Here is a 19,213-nt window from a genome sequence, read left to right as displayed (position 1 = left end):
CATATTGTAGTAAAACTACTGAATAAACTGGATTAAAGAAAAATATTCCTTGGGACAACCAGACAAAACATCTAAGTCACTTAACAGGAAAAGAAAATCAGGATAGCATCAGACTTCTTGACAATATTTCATTCTAAAAAACAATGGAACAATATGTTTAAGATAAATAAATATAAGTCAAAGGTTATATCAAAAGCCAAATTGTACTTCAAATATTAATGACTATAGACAGATAAGTTATAAACATGCAAGATGTAAGAAGATAATGTTTTTCCATGAGCCCCTCCTGAACTATCTCCTCAGGATAAGCTTCAGAAAACCAATGAATGAGTGGTGGAGATAAGCTATCTTTCAGGTAATATATATTGGGTAAAGCTAAGAATATAAACTTTGTTATACAATCTGGTTAGTTTACTTTTAAACTTTTCTTCCTACTGATTACTTCAGTTACCTCTGATTAATAATACAATCTGCTTCTGAAATGCATTATCCAAATTTTTTTATCTTTTCTGGATTTTTTGGATTACTTATTTGTCAAATGCAGAACTACCGAGAACTAGCCAGATGGTAAGGCTAATTAGGGGATCATAACAGTAATAGACACCTTTTGAGGAAAAAAAAGATCTGACAGCTACAAGTTAATTCTATAGAGTTAAAACACATTTGATAAAGGCCCAATGGCATAAAAGTACAATGATAGACATCTAGCTTTGTAGTTTGTAGAAACAGAAACAACCAGCAAGAAATACAACATAATAACTGATCTGTATAATATAAAATGATCAATACTAACCTGATAAGCTCTATTTATTTGACTAGCTGCCCAACTAGCATATTTCATGTTGTCCTTCTTTGTTTTTGCACTTGCTTTTGGATTAGAAGCAATATGACTTGCTGACTAAAAACAAAAAAGGAACATCAAGAACAAAATTCCTTTCTTCTGGGTAAGATAATAAAAAACATGTAAAGATTATAGCTACAATAGGATGATAACAAAGAGTTTTAAAAATTGTACCAAAACAGTTTTTAAAGTAATTGAATGAAATTAGTTTTTAAAAATGAAAATAATCTTAAAATACAAAATAATACAAAATAATGGGAAGACAAAGGTTACCTTAAATAGTATCTAAAATTATTTTATCAAGTTAACCTAGCATAGCTCTTTAAGGTAAAATTCCATTACCACTTAAATACTGTAGGATATTACTGGTGTTATTTCCTGTTACTGAATTACTTCAGCTTTCCTATGAATTACAGAATTATTGAATATCAATATAAAAAGGAACCTCAAAAATAATTTAGTGCAACTTACTACATGAAAAAGGTTTAAGTGTAATAGGACTGATTTGACTTGACCAGAGCAAGGCATTAAAGTCAGAAATATAAAAAGAGATCATTCACTTCCAATCTATTTCCCTTTCCACTATTTCAAAAGTTTCAAAACTGTGTTCCACAGAAAGATTAGTCACAGCAATTTGATTCATCTTCTCTTTTTTAAAATATATTTAAAGAAGCAATTGTTAATCTGGGATCCATGTAAAAATCTGTAAACTCCCAAAATCAAATACTAATTTTTAAGTGTATGTTAAAAATTTTGGGGAGAAGAAGATGTAAATTTTATGATTAATTTTCTTATATTTAGAAGTACCTGCCCACATGATTCCAAAAAAATGTGCAGTGCTTCTCTGATATATATTCTGCCCAATAGGCTTTTTCCCTTTAGCACCTCCTCTGTCACTAAGGAATTTATATGTGAAAAATCAGATTTTCACACTTATGAACCTTTAATATCATCTTTTTGGCATGAATTTCAGTAAATGCAGTGGTTAAGGAAATTGACTGCACTCAACTACCCACCTCAATTATTTAATAGCTCTGTGCCCAAACTTGGGAAAATTACTTATACCTCTGTATGTCTTTTAGTTTCACTTCTGTGAAATGGTAGTAATAACATCTCAAATTGTTGAGGTGAGAGTTTAATGATTTAAAATAAAAAAGAGCGAAAAATGCCTGGTACATAAAGTGCTATGTATAAACTATTATTATTATTTTGTGTCATACATTTTTTAATCAGTACTTAATTTATTTGATAAAAAGAGACACTGCTGCAACACTGTATCTCTAAGCTACTGTATCTGGCTTTGGTAGATCCAGGAAAAATTTCTTAAAAATTCCTTTGAACTGTTTTCTAATCATATTTCATCATTCCTTTCCTGAGAATGATTTGATTTCTGTTTCTTCCTGACTCCATTTCTGCAGTCAATTCTTTCTTACTGAGCCCCTAGAAGATATTCATCCAGAAGTCCATGACAAGACTAGGATACATTAAGATGTCAAAGAACTGGCCTTTTAAAGAAAAGTTGATTGTACAGAAGGGCTCATTTTATATATATATATATATATATATATATATATATTTTTTTTTTTAAAGCTCACAAATTTCTTCCTCTATTTCACATAGCTCTTAATTGACTTTTCTAGGTTCATTATTTGGCATACATAAACAACAGAAAAATTTAATTCCATGCATCCCACAATTTCTAAATTGTTTATTTATATTATAAAGAATGTTTTCATTTAAACTTAAAAAAGATTTTATTTCTAATGTCTTTTTTTAGCACAGCTAAAAAATATCCCATACAATTATAATTCAAGGTAAGAAACACAATAATGTTGGGCATAAATCCAAGAATATAGAAACAATTAAGATATATATAATATGGTTTTTTATCTGTTATTTAATTTTATAAAACCAGATTTCAATTCTGATACAATAAAAGATATTTTACAATGCAATGTCAAATAGCTGGAGGCATAAACAATCAAACGAAAACTGTCTTACAACCTATTATTGCTCATAAATAACCAGAGAGAGAAAAAATCTCATTCTTATCAAAATATAAAAAATAAAGAGAGAAGTGATTGGATGGCATAGTTATTGGACTTTAAGTGACAGGTTTCATAAAATAACATTAAATATGCACCTCAACTCACCATGTAAAGCCCAAACAAAGCTCTCATATTTCTGTTGTTCAGTTTCAATGCCTGTGCAAAATACTTTCTTGAAAGTTCGAGGTTTTCAAGTCCACCTTGGGTATATTTAACCTATTGAAAATTGCAGAGTGCTGAAACCTGTTTATTTTACTACTTTGAAATATAGCATGTTTCATCATACCATAGACATTAGGAATTGAAATATTCTGTAAACAAATGCAAGATGTTAAAAGAATTTATCTTAAAGCTGTTAAAGCTAATCTAAATTTTAAAGCAAACCTCCCCTCAAAATTATCCTATTCCATGAACATTAAGACCACTGAGTAGTTTTTAAAACAAAAATGCGGCCAGTGTAAAAAAGTCAGTATACTTAAACTACCTTGTAAATACGTTACAAATTTATATTTTACCTTACTAGCATTCTAAATCAAGACTTGGCTACTGAATTGTCCTTTCCTAGCTGCACTGATATTCCTTAATAATGAAATCTTTCTCCTTTATAGCATAAAACTGTATTAGTATTCCTTACAGTAAGCAAATAAGATAAATACTTCCTACTTCCCAAAACACTGACCTTAATATGAATTTCCCAGGATATGGATTTAAAATCCAAAATCATTGTAAATATCTTAGAAGCCATTAAAAGTTGACAATTATAATTCATATTTAGTAAATAGTGTATGATAAAACTTTCAAAGAATTTGACTGCTTTAATTAAGTGCTTTTAGTTGAAAAGTCAGTATTGCCATTATAGTATTAAAAATTTTTAATTTTTATTCCCATGAGTCAATCTTCATCAGATACTTTAAACATTTATATACTTATATAACATTAAGAACATATTCTTAGTCCTCATTAATTCTTAATCCATATTAATATCCAACACACAAAAATAAAATCATATACAATTGTTGTTTTTGAAAACACTTACTTCAGCATATTGCTGACAGTATAAGTGGTTGTGTGGATTAGTCATCATAAGCTCCTCTAAACAAAAGGCTGCTTTAGCATAGCTGAAAAATACCAAAAGGAAAAACTAATTTTAACAGGAAAAATTTTATCTTAGTTATGCCTTAAAATAATTTGAAAATAATTTGAAAATAATTTTAGTGATGTTAGACATTATATTTCCAAAATAGCTTACATAGCTTTATTGATAAAGTACTTATCTGGAATTTCTAAATACAAATAATATAAAATTTTTTAAGTAAAAGAATAAACAGAGGCCTAAATCCTAGAATAGCCAATGAACAATCAATAGATGTGACATTTTAAAACTGGGTCACTACCATTGACATCCAAACATTATTAATAACACAGACTTCAAGACCCTGGATCAAGTTACATATAAAATAACTTCTAGAAGTCAACTGATCATTTAAAATATTCAAATATCAAAAATGTTAGGAGGAAAAAACATTTTATTAAATACTCTATCATTTACTAAAAATCCTTTATGGACGTATATTTACCAACATGTTCTATTATAAAGACTTTCCATTACTTAGGTTTACTGTCAAATACAAAATTATAATGGAGTTACAAATTTTTAAACCCATGAATAGATCAAGTCAGTGGTTTTGACATGTACTCTACTACTATTTAATCATGTGGTGGAGAAAAATCTTGCTGAATACCTGAGAACTGCTGCAAAAGACTCTGGAAAAATAGTTCTACACACACAACCATAATTCCCCTTAATGTATTTTAATGTTTAAAGCCATGTGAATAGCCTCACTATTTAAAGGAAATCCTCAAGAACACAGGTATTTTAAGATTTATTACCAGTGAGGAGGTGATGACAGTACCCAGCAGAAAAAGGCTACCTACAATTATTTTTGGCATTTCTCACTAATATACAAAGTACCTAGCTTATACTAATGTCTGATATACTTACCTTTCAAAACATATGTGTTGCAGTTTCACATGTGTACTAATTAATAATGGTTTTTATTACATGCTCATTATGGTAATCATGTACTTCTCTAGGTGTGCTACATGTATTAATTCATTTAACCCTACCAAAACCTTAGGAAGTAGGAAATTACTACCACCATTCAATAGCTGAGAATACTAAGGCCCAGAGATGTAAACTGAAGCTCAGGTTGTGCCCCTCCAGAGAGCCTACTCTCAACCACTATGCATACTGCCTATATGTACTGCACACAATGAAAAATTGTGATAGTGATGGTAATGATGAAGAATGTCAATAGTAACATAAAAATGGGTATAGCAATGAAACCCAAACAGCTGGAGGAACCAAAAATACCCTGCAGATTTCCCAAAATGACAACACTTTAGATTTATGAAGGACCTCATATGTAGATTCTCATCACAGATGATGCAGCTATTTAGCCCTTTTCATTTTTATATCCACAACCAAAAGCATTGGTTCTTGACACGATAGGTATATAACAAATGACTGAACATATGACTGAATAAATGCCTAAACAAAAGTATCAAGACTACCTGATACTCATTTATCATTCTATAAGGGGTAGGTGGTCCCTGCCTTCAACACCCAGCTTCATCAAAAAGACGATTCCGTTTTAAGTGTATTCCTTTAATTAGATTATGCCAAAAATTCTTATTAATCCTAAGAATAAATGCTCTTAGAGATTTAAATGGGTTGAGCACAACTGTGACTCTGGTTCTTAAAAGCAGGAAGTGAAATAAACTGGGCAGGTAGGAGCTTCTACTAAAAATGCCAAAATATTTTTCTAAAAAATTATTTAGCATCACATACAAGAAAGGGATCCGTTCCCCCATTTTTCAAAGTATAAAATCAAATTAATTTTATGGATAAAGCATAAAATCAAATACAACTAAAGCTAGAAGGAGCAAAATTCTCTAATCCAGTTTTTCTAGCCAGGGTAGTCCAAAAGTATAAAGCCCTATGGAAAGTGATTTGAGGGACTATTTTCTCAATTCTCCCAAGGATGGAAAAGAGCCAATACTATTTCAGGTGCATAAAGAAGCTAATTCACTACATACAATGATTTGATGATACTCGGATTAGAGAAGTAAAAATAATTTGTATCTATTTAAAATACTGTTAGAGTAAGTAACAAAATAAAACTTGCGAGATTCTTCTGCTCCTCACAAAACCCCATAATAGATCACAGCATTTGTTCCTAGATTGCTTTATCAACATTATGATTTTTCCTTATAGGATCTTGATAATTCCAGTTGCTATAGAATTTTATAGTAAGGCTCTACAAAAAAGGATCATAATCACAATCATAACTAATTTATACTAACTGCTCCTTGCTGATATAACATCTAGTTCTAATTACCAATCAAGTAAAAGCATTAAGAACCTTTATTTAAAATATGTAATACATATTGGAAGTGCTAACATAAATTATAACTCATTTTTTATATTTAGAACAAGTAAAGTGTCTCAATATGGTCAATTGGTGTGATGTATACACTGGAATAACAAAATACAAACTAGAATTTATAAATCAGAAGTAAATGGAAATAAAAATAACTTAAAGATACAAAAAAAAGTATGCAACAAAATTCCATATCCCCTTTACCCCTATAAAAACAATGAGTAGGCCTATCTGAACATCCTACTGTGGAAATTTAGAGTAAAAAATTATAGATCTAGACTAACAATGCTGCCTGTAACCTATTAGATTTAACATAGCTTATAACTATTCATATGCAGAAAAGAATATAAAAATGTTAAATACATCTACCAATTCCTAAATTGCTACATTTTTGCCAGTGTCCACAAAATTGTGCTAAAGTGACCTTCCAAAATAATTCACTAATTCATCAATTCTACCAAAAAAAATCCTACTACAATGATTTGCCCAAATTAGTCAAATCATTTAAGTAAGCAGATTCTGATTTTAATATAGTCACAAAAAATCTGGAGATATTTATTTCCATTTACCCTAAATATGAATATTCCCTGGAAGGGTTCAATTAAAAAAACTGTATTTTCCTTTTGTGAATAACTAGCATTGAGATGAAAAAAACTTTTGAGATACAAGATAAAAGGGTAAGGTGAACAGAATTTTTATTTCCCCTGAAAATAAATTATTTTTCAGGTGCTTTTCTATCCTTGTATTTCTTGACTTCTCAGGATTTTTTCAGCTCATTTCTCTTAAGTGTACATTCAACTCTACCTCAATAAACTCTTGAGAGACTCAAAACAAAAAGCAAAAGTGAATGTAGTCATTACAAGGTGAAGCAAATAATAACAAATTTAAAGATAGGTTAAAAATTAAGTATAACCTATTTGATAACTAAATACAGAAATAACAGAAACACATAAAAAATAAAATTAAAGAAATAGAAAGAAAGGAGATATATTTATGTAGTTTTTAGAGGACAGAAACATGAAAGCAATAAAAATTGACACATCTGACCATCTAAAAATATAAAGTTTCTGTAAGCTAAAAATATCAACATTAAAAACAAAAATAAGGACATAATTTGCAGGACAAAGGCTCATATCATTTCTATAAAGAGTTCTTTAAAAATTGTAACTAATTTTCACATAACAAAATTTGCAGATTAAAAAAATGCACCTGGTGTTGCTCTGGCGACATTCTAATAACTGCTGGTGTGAGAGTAAATTTATCTTACCTTTCTAGTGAATTATTAGGAATGATTTATCAGAAGCACTAAAACTGTGCACATCATTTAATCAAGTAATTCTGCTACTTTTAAGGAAACAATTAAAATAAAGACAGTACAGCATTATAGAAAAAATAAAAACCAACCTTTATATTCCCCTAGGAAATTGATAAAGAATACTAGTGTACATTAATAATTTAGAATAATATAAAACCATTAAAATCACACTGTGCAATGTTTATGGTAATAAGGAATTTCTGACAAAATATAATTAAGTTAAAATAAAGTATAAGCTACAAAAGATAATTCCATTTTGAGTTTCTGTTTGTTTCAAAAGATGCTCAAGAAAAAAGCAAATATAAACTGTAGTTAATTCAGGATGATGCAGTTACAAATAATTTTTGTATTCATATTGATTCTTTATTGGGTTTTCCATATTTTCTGTATTAGGTATTTCTTTAATTAAACCAAAAAAGTTCCTTGATGATTTGAAATGTTTTTAAATGCTTTTAATCACGTCTTCAAAAGGAACACAAGCATTTTAAATGACTGTCATCTGGTTTAGGGACAAAATAAAAATTTTTTTTTACCACATTCTGAAAACTCAGTTTCCTGTTATATGTTATATTCATGTACACATATAATGTACATTTCATGTTATGCAATTATATATTGTATATGTTATAAATTTTTACTTTAGAACTATTAAAACAGGAAACATTACCATTTAAACCAAATACATTGCCACCCTCACATACAAAAGAGAATCCTGATTATATTTACATATATGATCATACAAGCATACATACATCTATACTGCACATGATTTAGGAGGTAATCTCCTAACAGAGAAAAAAGAGAATCTGGCAGCTAAAGTATAGTAGAGAACTGAAGAATGGTTCCCAGAAAAATACAGTACACTTTCATTAAATGACAGCTGTTACTTTTATTTTAGCTCCCAATTTTATGAGAATTATGGATATAACTTAATTCCCCCATTTCACATTACTTATATAGCCTTGGGCAAATGCAAAAGACAAGTGTATTCACTCTATTTTAATTTCCTGTGTCGGCTATTTGCAGAATGAGAATGAGGTTAACAATTCGTGCAAAGTTAGAATACGAGCATGAGCATGAGAATCTGATTCTTTCTCTCAAAAAAAGAAGAGAAACAATGTGATATACTTCAGATTCAGAAGAAAGGGAAATAAGAAAAAAATCCTGTCTCTAGATGGAGGTTGGTGTTAATGCTGTGATATTAGAAAACTTGCACTAAGACTGGGCTAATCCTCTCACACTGGGATTTCCTCCTGTCACTGCAGCAATAAAAAAGCTAACAAAAACATAAATATCCAATAAGCAAGTTCCTACAGCATTCAACATTCTTGATTATTCTTGGTTTTTTACCCAGGCAACAGAATGCTTCTACTTTGGAAGACCTGATTCTCTTAATAATAAGACTAATAAATGCATACAATTGACAGAATTTTTAAACAGCAGGGAGTATAATACTCTTTGTATATAAGAACAATTTAAACTATAAAATTCACAATTTTGATTCACTAAAAATAAGCTTAGCTCAGCAAATGCAGGCCTTTCTAATTCCAAAGAATGCCATCTATATTTGAAAGAAAAACTATTTCCCAAACAAAAATAATCTACAAAACACAAATGACCTAGTAAAAGCAATTCACAAAATATAACCAGTAAATCATTGATTTTTAATTATTTAGTTTATTTAAAATAAGACATGATTCACACCTTCTCACTAATGCTTTTCACCAATCACCACTATGTCTTCTAAACTTACATAATGGTGATGAAAATTGTGCTAACAAAGTTTTATAGGTGTTTTAACAACTTACTCGTGTTCATTGATATAAAGTTCTGCAAGTTCATGCCAGGCTTCTTGGTCTCCAACAAATCTGGTAAGAGGAAAGGGAAAAAGTAAGTGTGTAGATATTGTGTAAATGAACAGCAAGGAAGCAAAAAGGAAAATCAAATGCAAATTCCATTTTAATTAAAAAAGATTTATCAGAATAAAAAAACACAATCCTCTTGTAAGACACTCACTGTTCCAGATACTCATTCAGTTCCCGAATGGCCTCCACATTTTTCCCTTGGGCTTTTCGAATGGCAATCTTTCGCTTTCTTGCAGCCTATGGGTTGACATTAATAAAGGATTAGGTCCTCATGATTCCCTGGGTTTTTGTAAAGAAGGTAATTTGACTGTGCAAATTATTATCTCAATGCCAGTGAAATTCCATTGTGGAACTACTGCTTAGTGGGAGTTTATAAACATACCCCATGACATCCCACTGGGGAATTCAAACATTCCTCTAACAATCACATATGCTTTACTTTTGATGTATACAATGTACGCATCATTTCATTCAAATAAATAACCATCCAGATTCTGATAATTACAAGCCAGCAGGGAATCCTAATCTTTATCCAGCCTAAAGTCCTTTAGTCTGTCTCATTCATAAGATCTGTATCTTAAGAGATAGAGGGATAGTGGAGTTTAGAAAATAAAATCTCACCACGGACACTTGAAATGTCTCACAGCTTCTGATAACCTTTTTTACAATTTTAAGAAAAAAATCTACCTATGAGTCTCAAAATAATAATAAAGTTCCTGAAAGAAATATTTTATAATAGACAAACCATTTAAAACATACATTTTAAAGTTTTTAAAATGATAAACATGAAATCAATGCCATTTATTTAGGCATTCAACAAATATGTTCTAAACATCTATGTTTGCCAGGTGCTACTCTAGATGATGAAAATATAAGCATAAAAAAAAAGAATAGATAATTCCTTGCAAGAGCTCATGAGAGAAAGATACATCAAATAAAATGACAGTGATAGAGATGACTAGAATGTTGTGGCAACACGGAGATCTAACACATGCTCTGTTAAGAGTGGAGGAGGTAGAAGGACAGGAAGCAAAAAGGCTCCCAGATGTGATACCTGTACTGAAATAGAAAGGAGAAGAAAATATTAAGAAAGCAAAAGAGAAAATCGTGTGGAGGACACTACATAGAACACAGGCACAGAAGCACAGGAGACAGCAATATATGTGCAATGAAGACTGTATTTTTAAGGCTGGAATGAATAGTCAGGAACTGGAAGACTGTATGAATTACTAAATTTACATCCCCTCCATTTCTGTTTAATTTGATGCAGAAGGCTAAGTAATAAAACAAGCTATAACTAGGGCCAGGCTAACCTTATTAATTATGAACATGATTGGTATTGTTTTATATAAAATACATTCCACAAGATAAGGACAAAGGGAGTAAAACAGGGGACTCTTTACACTAATGAAAGCAACTGTTGTGGGTGGAGTTTTTGCTTGGAAGTAAAAGTCAAAAATCAGTGAGAGTCAAGAAATACTCCCAATAAATAAGACCAAGAACATTATAATAATGATAATATTCTGGTAATAAAAAAATGGCATATGTGTTATAAATGTACCCTTGATTATATGGCTCATGCCAGAGGCTTAGCACAATGCCTGCTGCACCGTAGGTACTGAAATATTTTTGGAATAATCTCACTGTGTAGAACAATAAAAGCAACATAATAATTGTAAATTTTAAAAGGCTCAAGAATTCAGAAGGGAAGTAAAAATAAAGCTCTAAAAGTAACTCAATCCTAGAACTTTTCAGAAGTATGTTAGACTTCAAATGAGAGCCTTATCCCAAGTCCTTCTGAAAACAGGTGAAGGATAAATTAATGTATAATTAAGAAACCAGTTTATTTTGGCCATATATCTAATATCACCAATCCAACATGATTAGAAACATATTAGTTTATTCCTTTCACTTTTCATGACACTACTCTTGCAATATGATAGAGCAGGGAGCCAAGGTTTTGAAATAAAAAAGACAAGAAAACTGAATCCCAGTGTTCGACTTTACCAGTTTTCTAACCAAGGGTAAAATATTCAACCTCCCCAAACCTCAGTAGCACCACGAATCTCCAAGTATTAATGTAAACTAACTAACAGAGTACGTAGCATATAATGGTATTGAATATTATCTTCTGTCTTTTTATCTTTGGTTTACACTTAACATATATACGTGGTAATAAGCCTTGCCAAAAGCTCTACCTATAAAATCTTTAAAAGGACTGGCACAGGCTTGCTTAGTCTGGTATTGATATTCTGTCTCAATCCTTGTAAGTTTTGCACCAGCTGAGAGTACAGATGCAGTGAAACTTGTTGAAAATATTCCATTTCAATGCCACAAATCAGACAGAGTCAAAATGTAAACAAGAATAAATAACAACTAGTACTTCTACAGTCATAGTAAAAGGTATGGTATGCACACTGTAATAGACATCACTATGCATTGTTAATATGAGTTTCACAAAGAAGCATGTACGAAAACACCTAGTTTTGTTTAACTCATTTCCTCAGTGATTTGACAACAGAACCACTCTTCTATTGTTGAACATACACCAACAATCTTAGGTCAGCAGAATTTTGCAGAATATAGTTTGTAAAGCACTTCAAAGACAATTAATCTTTAATATGGTTTTTAAAAAACAATCCTATAAATGAAGGAAAACAGAGATTTAAACAGCTTTATTAAATGCATCAAAATAGGTAGGATTAGAAGTAGTATCTGAAATTTCTGATTCCCATCCTAAAAGAATCCAAAATATAAATTGAATAATTTCTTATTATTAACTTGATTTAGTAAGTGGAATGTTGTAATTTCATAATAATGTAAAACAAATTCAGTATTAACTTTACAATAGGCTATTTTACAAACTAGGAGTTTTCTGCCTAACGAATACTTCAATGAAGTATAAGAAAAGACTTTAAATATAAGGTTTAGTAATCAATTTTAGAAAAATGCCCCCAAATCTCTACTATAAATAGCAATATACTGCTTAATCATGTAAAACCTAAGACATTGCATTTTATTTCCTAATATGCTAAAGTTTAAAACAAACTTTTAAGTAATAACTCTTTATGCAAAGACAGTCTTCCTAAAGAAACTATGAAAACAGCTTAAAGAAAAACCTACATGGCAATAACTATTATACAGGCAATGATATATTGTTAAGTCACATACTAAACAATAGCCCTTTCCAGGTTATCTTCTAAAGAAAAAATAATACCACATTCTAGCATAAGAACCAATTTTTATTTATCATGATCATTTTAAATGAGCATTACACAGGGATTTCATTTCCAGCCAATAGTGGAGTAACAGGGACTAGATTTATCCTCTTGCTTGAAACAACCAAAGAACTGAACTAAATATATGAAACAACCATTTTTAAGGCACAGGCCAACAGGCCAACAAAGGACAGTGATTCCTGAAAGGACAGTAACAAAAGATGTGAGCTCTTCAAGGGTGCTGTGCAGGGAGAAAAAAACTAGGTCGAACCCATGGGACTTGGTGAGCTCAGCACAAGGAGTTGAGAGGTGAGGAAGATCAAAGAGGTTATAGGTGACTGGACAGAGGACTGGAGAAGAGAGAAAAACATAGAATAAGGTCCCTAGAGATTTCCTTCAAATAGCAAGGGTTTCCCTTGAGTTTTCAGATTTGTACGTGTGTGTGTGTGTGTGTGTGTGTGTGTGTGTGTGTGTGTGTGTATGTGTGAGTGTGTGAGTGAACTACACAAAGTCAAAGAAAGAAGCAGCAGAAAGATTTAGGCGGAGGAGGAGTTCATAAGGGTTGGTTATAATGCTTCTTCCTACCAGCCAGACAAGAATATGCCATGATGACTGGGCACCAGAAGGATTTATTGGGAATACTTAGCCCTAGTATTAAAAAGCTTTTCTGGTCCTCTCTGATGAAGTCTCAGAAAGGATCAAATTGTTTCCAAGTACCTTAATTATGTCCCAAAAGAGAGCTCAAGAATATGTATAGGAAAACAAAATGGAAAGGGGAAAAGACAGCTTTATGGTTTTGTTTACTATCTTGATTGTGGTGATGGTTTCACAGGTACATACATGTCATATATAAAAATGTCAAAATTTTATCAAACTGTACACCTTATATATGTGCAGTCTATTCTACATCAGTTATATGTCAAAATAATTAAAATATAGTATCAATTAGACTAAACATCAAGTAGGCTTGAGTATTTATTTACCCATTCCTTTTGTATTTCTTTCTTGTACTTCTTTTCCTCTAAAATATGACAATGTTCTGATTTTTTCTTATTTCCTTATCTGGATCAGTCTTTGTAAAAGTCAGTTTGTATCTTAAAAAGAATTTATATTATAAAATATGAAACTTTGAAACAGTACTTGTTACCATAAATAAATCATCAAATTTGCTACATGCCTTCTGTAATATTACCTACAAGGGTTTATCAATTTTTCCAGAAAGACATGTCACATCTTTAAAAAACAGGCTACTTGGGGAGAGGCACTGTTTAGAAAAGGATTTAAAGAATTAAAGTCTATCATCAAAATACAATCTAGAACTCCCCCTCGCCAAATTCTGAGTGCCAGAAAAATCAGATCATGGGCCAACAGAATAAAAGTAGTCTTCTGTGTCCTTCTGCCTCCAGGCTTGTATAGGAGACCCTGGGAAATGTGGCATTGTGAAAGTATCTGCACTCTCGGCACAAAGGCAATTACATCTAATTCCAAAATAAGACTTCAAATATTTGATACATCATAATAGGCAGTTCACAATTCAAGGCAAAATCTGATCTTCTTGAAATATAAAATTCAACTAAGAAGACAATAATTATTATACCTTTTTTCTAAAAGGCATTCATTTAACAAGTATTCAACAAAGGCCTACCATATGCTAGACATTGTTCCATGCAATGGACATAATATTTTCCCTCAAGGATCTTTCAAAGGATGAACATACATTTTAAAAGCAATCAAATGAAAAACTGACTTGTGTTGGGTACCTAAGGGATAAAAAGTTCAGCCTAATCCAATAAGTGATTTTGATAATCTGGTGACTAAAATTTTCACACTTGAGAATTACTCTTCTAAAATAACATCCACATCTAAGTTTTAATTGTTTGAGTACTTCTATTGCAAAATATGCTTTCACCCATTCCTTCATGCCCCTCCAATTCCTACTTTTAGATCCCCATAATCCCTGTCCTAAAACAGAACCACCTCCAAATCACTTATCTTTTCACTTCCTTCAAAACATCTCCTATTTGACCAACAAAGTTATCTCTAAAAATATCTGTGGTATTTCCCCAACCAAAATTTATCTTCATTCTCCATTTTCTAAGGATTAAAATAAAAATTTTGAAGTGGAACATAACAGGTTGTTCACAAATACAGACCTTATTGTACCTACTGTCACTCTGTATAATGAACCAACTCAGAGGTATTAAATATTGTCAGAGTCCTAGTTTTCCTCAAAGGTGAATCAGTGAAGGAGGAGGTTAACTAGGGAGAGCAGCAGAACTATGCCCTCTTCTCAATCAGAACAGAAATGAAATTTCACTTGAAAAAGATATTAAAGGAGGCAGTTCAAAAAGGTAAATATAAATGGCTTTTTAAGCATATTAAAAGACATTCAACATCACTTATAATGCAAATTGTAACAAGTAATATTTTTAACCAATGAAACTAGCAAGTGTTAAAACAAAAAGCTGGTAATATACCATGTGGGAGGATACAAGGAAAGAAGCATTCTCATACACCTTAGAAATCAGTACAGCTGGCTAAAAAAGCCTTTGTGGGGGGGAAATTTCATAACATCTATCAATATTTTAAATGCTGGATCTTCTGAGTGCAGCATATACACTGCAACACTTTCTGGGAGGAAGAAATGATTTAATCATTCACCAAAGGGAACTTAGGTTAAACTGTTTTTCAAGACTATATATCTACGCAATGCAATGCTATGCAGCTATTCAAGGGATTATGTAATCGATGTGCTGATGTAGCATGATCTTTAAAATATACTGCTGGGTAGATTATGCCACCATTTGCATTTCCAACCATTCTTCCTGTCAAAGGGATACATCCACACATGTATGCACCCATGCATATTTATGTGTTCATGGGAAAAAAATCTCTAGAATAGTACATAAGAAATTGTTAATGCTTGCCTAAGTGAAGGAGAACTTGAGATTGGAGGTGGGAGGAAAGACTTATTTTTCACCATATATTCTTTTGTAGTGTTATTTTTACATGAGAATTAATTATCAAAAGGATATTTCATTACTTATTAAAAATAGATGGGGAAAAGATGTTCCATTTCAGTGCCCTCTCAAAAGAAAAATTTGAAAACTTCCATTCTAATCACTTTATTCTTCTTTCCCTAGGTTGGCCTTGTACTTTAATGCTAAGGCTTATCATGCCATTCAAGGAATAGGATGTCTTTGTCCATCATCATCTTACTTAAGCCACATTCATCCTTCAAGGCCACATGGCTCAAAAATTATGCATCTGGGTCACCAAAGAATCAGGATTTAATAAGTATTTCAAGCTCTGTAATCTGTTCATTACATCATACTGCCTCCCTAAAAAAGTCAAGGATGGTGTCTAATTTATCCTTCTACTCTAATTCATTCTTCTATTCCCAATACACACATTCAACAAATATTTTTTAAAGCTTAATGAATGCATGTGAGAGGGAAGGGAGAGCTCTTTAAGACTGAATAAATAACCTCATTTCTATACTGAATATCTAGGAACACAGAAGCACAAGCCCAATAAAAGAGTAATACAATCACTTTTAGACAAAGAAGTATGGTATAAAAGCCATGGATGAGGATGACACTGGACTTTCCCACCATGAGATAATACACTTAATGTTGCTTTGGAAAAAGAAACTGTGATGTCTTTTACACAGTAATGTAACTATTTAATATAAGTAAAGTCTTCCCCTCTTGACTTTATTAGTTCCAGGTCTTATATGGCTTTGTCTCCCTCAAGGTCTACTATAGCGCTTTCTATGGATACAATAACAGAAACACTGTCTTTAGGCTTATTAACACCAATACTTTGGTGGTTCATGACAGGTATTCAATAAACAGTTACAGAAGGATATAAAGGAATGAGGGGAAATTAAATGAAAATAATATTTGATGAAAGAATAGTACATTTAGCAAAGCTAAATTTAGTCAACTTTTTTCCAAAATGTTTACCTAACAACATACATAGTCCATGAGGGGAACCATTTGAATTTCTCTTTTAGCCTACCCTAAAGTCATAAAACATGAAATATACTACAACCACAGAACAATATTTAATTACTTATTATCTTAGATCCTCAAGAAGTAACTTATTAAAAATATTCCCAACTTAAATAGACACAGATAAAGTAACTCCTATTTCCAAGAAAATACATTACAAGCTATTAATTTTTAACCTGGTATGAGAAAAAAGTTTTTCCAGAAACCTGATTTCATATTTTCAATATATGGCTGTGTGAAAAATGAATACCTTTGCAACTGTAGTGAAGTCTTATAACTGGAGTAAAGTACATGAAAAAATCTTCAGGAAAAGAAACATGTGCTTTTTATAACAAGGGATTGTTTTAAGACAGACAGCCAAGCAATGAGAATAGTTGAGATTAGAAAATTATTCCATACTTTCCAATTTTAACTTTTATTGGGACTATTCAGATAAACTAATAGAAGATGTTTCTTATTTTGTTCTTCGTAACAGGTAGACTTGTACCTCTGTAAAAACATTTCCCTAAACTTTGTATATTCTGAGAATCATCACAAAATAATGAATCTCTGATATTCAAATATCTACAAAAACACACAAAAATAAAAACCTAGGAAGATTCCAAAGAAAATTTCCCTGTAGTAGGACAATATGAAAAGCAAAAGTTGAAACCATTTCTTTATCATCTATTTCTTTATATCAAATCACATTATGTAACTTACATACTGTTATTTGTCAATTATATCTCAATAAAATTAGCAAAAGACAGCACCATTTAACCAATAAATATAGGTAATTACTATAGAGTATGAGAAAAGCAAACAGAGATTAGGTATTCTTGGAAGTCAAGTATTCAGATCAATGAATGCTTGGAATAAATGCTATCTAGAAATTACATACTTTACTATTAAGCAATTTCCCAACTCAGCATAATTTATTTAAAACGGATCAAGTGACTAATTTTCAATTACCAGGCATTTCTGCATCTTTCAATATAATCATACAATATGACTTCTTAAAAATGTGTAATTTTAATTAGATATTTCCCAAATAAGAGAAAACCATCACATATTTGCATTGTGTTAATATAACAATTTCTCTTCCTTTAATAAAAGGGAAAAAATTCAAACCAGTTTTTACTTAAAAATCCCCAAAAGATCTCTTCTTTTAGCAGGCATATATGTGCATGGACATAATAACATGGAACATTAAAATGCCTAATATGTTACCTATTGTCTCTCTTTAACTTTTCATTTAGTAAAAGGCAAGTCTGAGGAAAGGTATTATGCCAATATAGTAAACTAAATGTTCTCAACATTAAAAAAAAATTTTCACAAGGGTATTTTTAAAACAAATAATACTATATATCTGGAACAAATACTCTGCCTAATAAACTACTATAAATATTAATTCAGCATCATGATAAAGATGCTACACAAAGAAAAACATAACATATTTTTTCTTTATTTAAGTTCTTATTCAGGTATAAGGCAGAAAAAAATGCAAAAACAAAATAACACCTTCATTCATACCATGTACTAATTACTGAGAAGACTTCTTTCATTTTTCATTAAGACTTAATATAACTAGCCAAATAAGACAAGTTAGTACATCAAAAACTTCAAAATATTCCCCAAAAAATAAGCTCTGCTGGACTTTTTGGAAAACACATCAAATTCTTTCTAAATTTTGACTAGCTTCTGTCTAACAAGATTGTAAGTCAAATTTTACTAAAGAGTTTTAAATCAGATTTTAAAACTGTGGTCATGAAATACTTAAAATTAGATAAAACCTATTTCTATACATATTTTTCCATTTATCTCAAAAATGAATTAATTTCACCTATATTTAGATGATCTTCAAGACGATCAGCTAACTTACAGTGTTAGTTGGGTCTTCTTGTAAAATTCGATCATATAGCTGTATAGCATCATCATATCTATTTAAAAAGAAACATCAAGAATCATTACCTTTTAATTTATGACAAATAGTAAATAAAGAAAAAAAGATTAAACTGGCAGGGCTTTAAATGCATTTACAATTATTATCCAAGTCTCCACTGATCTTTACATAAAAGAAAAGGTTTACCACCATGTCATTTTTAAAGGAAGAAAAATCATGTATAAAGTATTTATAGAAAACTTACCTCAAAAATAGAATGACTCAATTTGGTCTAATTACAAAGGTAAAAACTATTAGTAGAAAGAGATACCTTTGTGGTTCTACTTATATCAAAAATGACTGCTAATAAAGCATAAGAAAAGGTTTAATTTTAACAAAACATTCACCAGGAAATCATCTATGCATTAATGCTTTTTTTTTTAAATTAAGGTATCATTGATATACAATCACATGAGCAACACTGTGGTTACTAGATTCCCCACATTATCAAATCCCACCACATACCCACTGTCCACTCATACGTGGAGTATAAGAACAAAAGAAAACTGAAGGAACAAAACAGCAGCAGAAGCACAGAACCCAAGA

General features: G+C 30.9%; 1 protein-coding gene across 2 annotated transcripts in view; it reads right to left on the bottom strand.

The window, feature by feature from the left end:
• Positions 1-19,213, bottom strand: part of EMC2 (ER membrane protein complex subunit 2) — a 59,041-nt gene that overhangs the window by 10,459 nt on the left and 29,369 nt on the right. For both annotated transcript variants that reach the window (XM_017659741.3, XM_017659740.3), the window contains exons 5-10: positions 18,608-18,665; positions 9,664-9,749; positions 9,456-9,515; positions 3,926-4,007; positions 2,995-3,105; positions 794-898 (exon numbers count right to left, since the gene is read on the bottom strand). In XM_017659741.3, the coding sequence (XP_017515230.1) occupies positions 794-898; positions 2,995-3,105; positions 3,926-4,007; positions 9,456-9,515; positions 9,664-9,749; positions 18,608-18,665 (502 nt within the window). The remainder of the gene's footprint in view (positions 1-793; positions 899-2,994; positions 3,106-3,925; positions 4,008-9,455; positions 9,516-9,663; positions 9,750-18,607; positions 18,666-19,213) is intronic.

The sequence above is a fragment of the Manis javanica genome, chromosome 2, assembly GCF_040802235.1.
Source record: "Manis javanica isolate MJ-LG chromosome 2, MJ_LKY, whole genome shotgun sequence".
Taxonomy (NCBI): domain Eukaryota; kingdom Metazoa; phylum Chordata; class Mammalia; order Pholidota; family Manidae; genus Manis; species Manis javanica.
The sequence above is the reverse complement of the archived record's forward strand: the minus strand, read 5'-3'. Positions and strand labels throughout refer to the sequence as shown.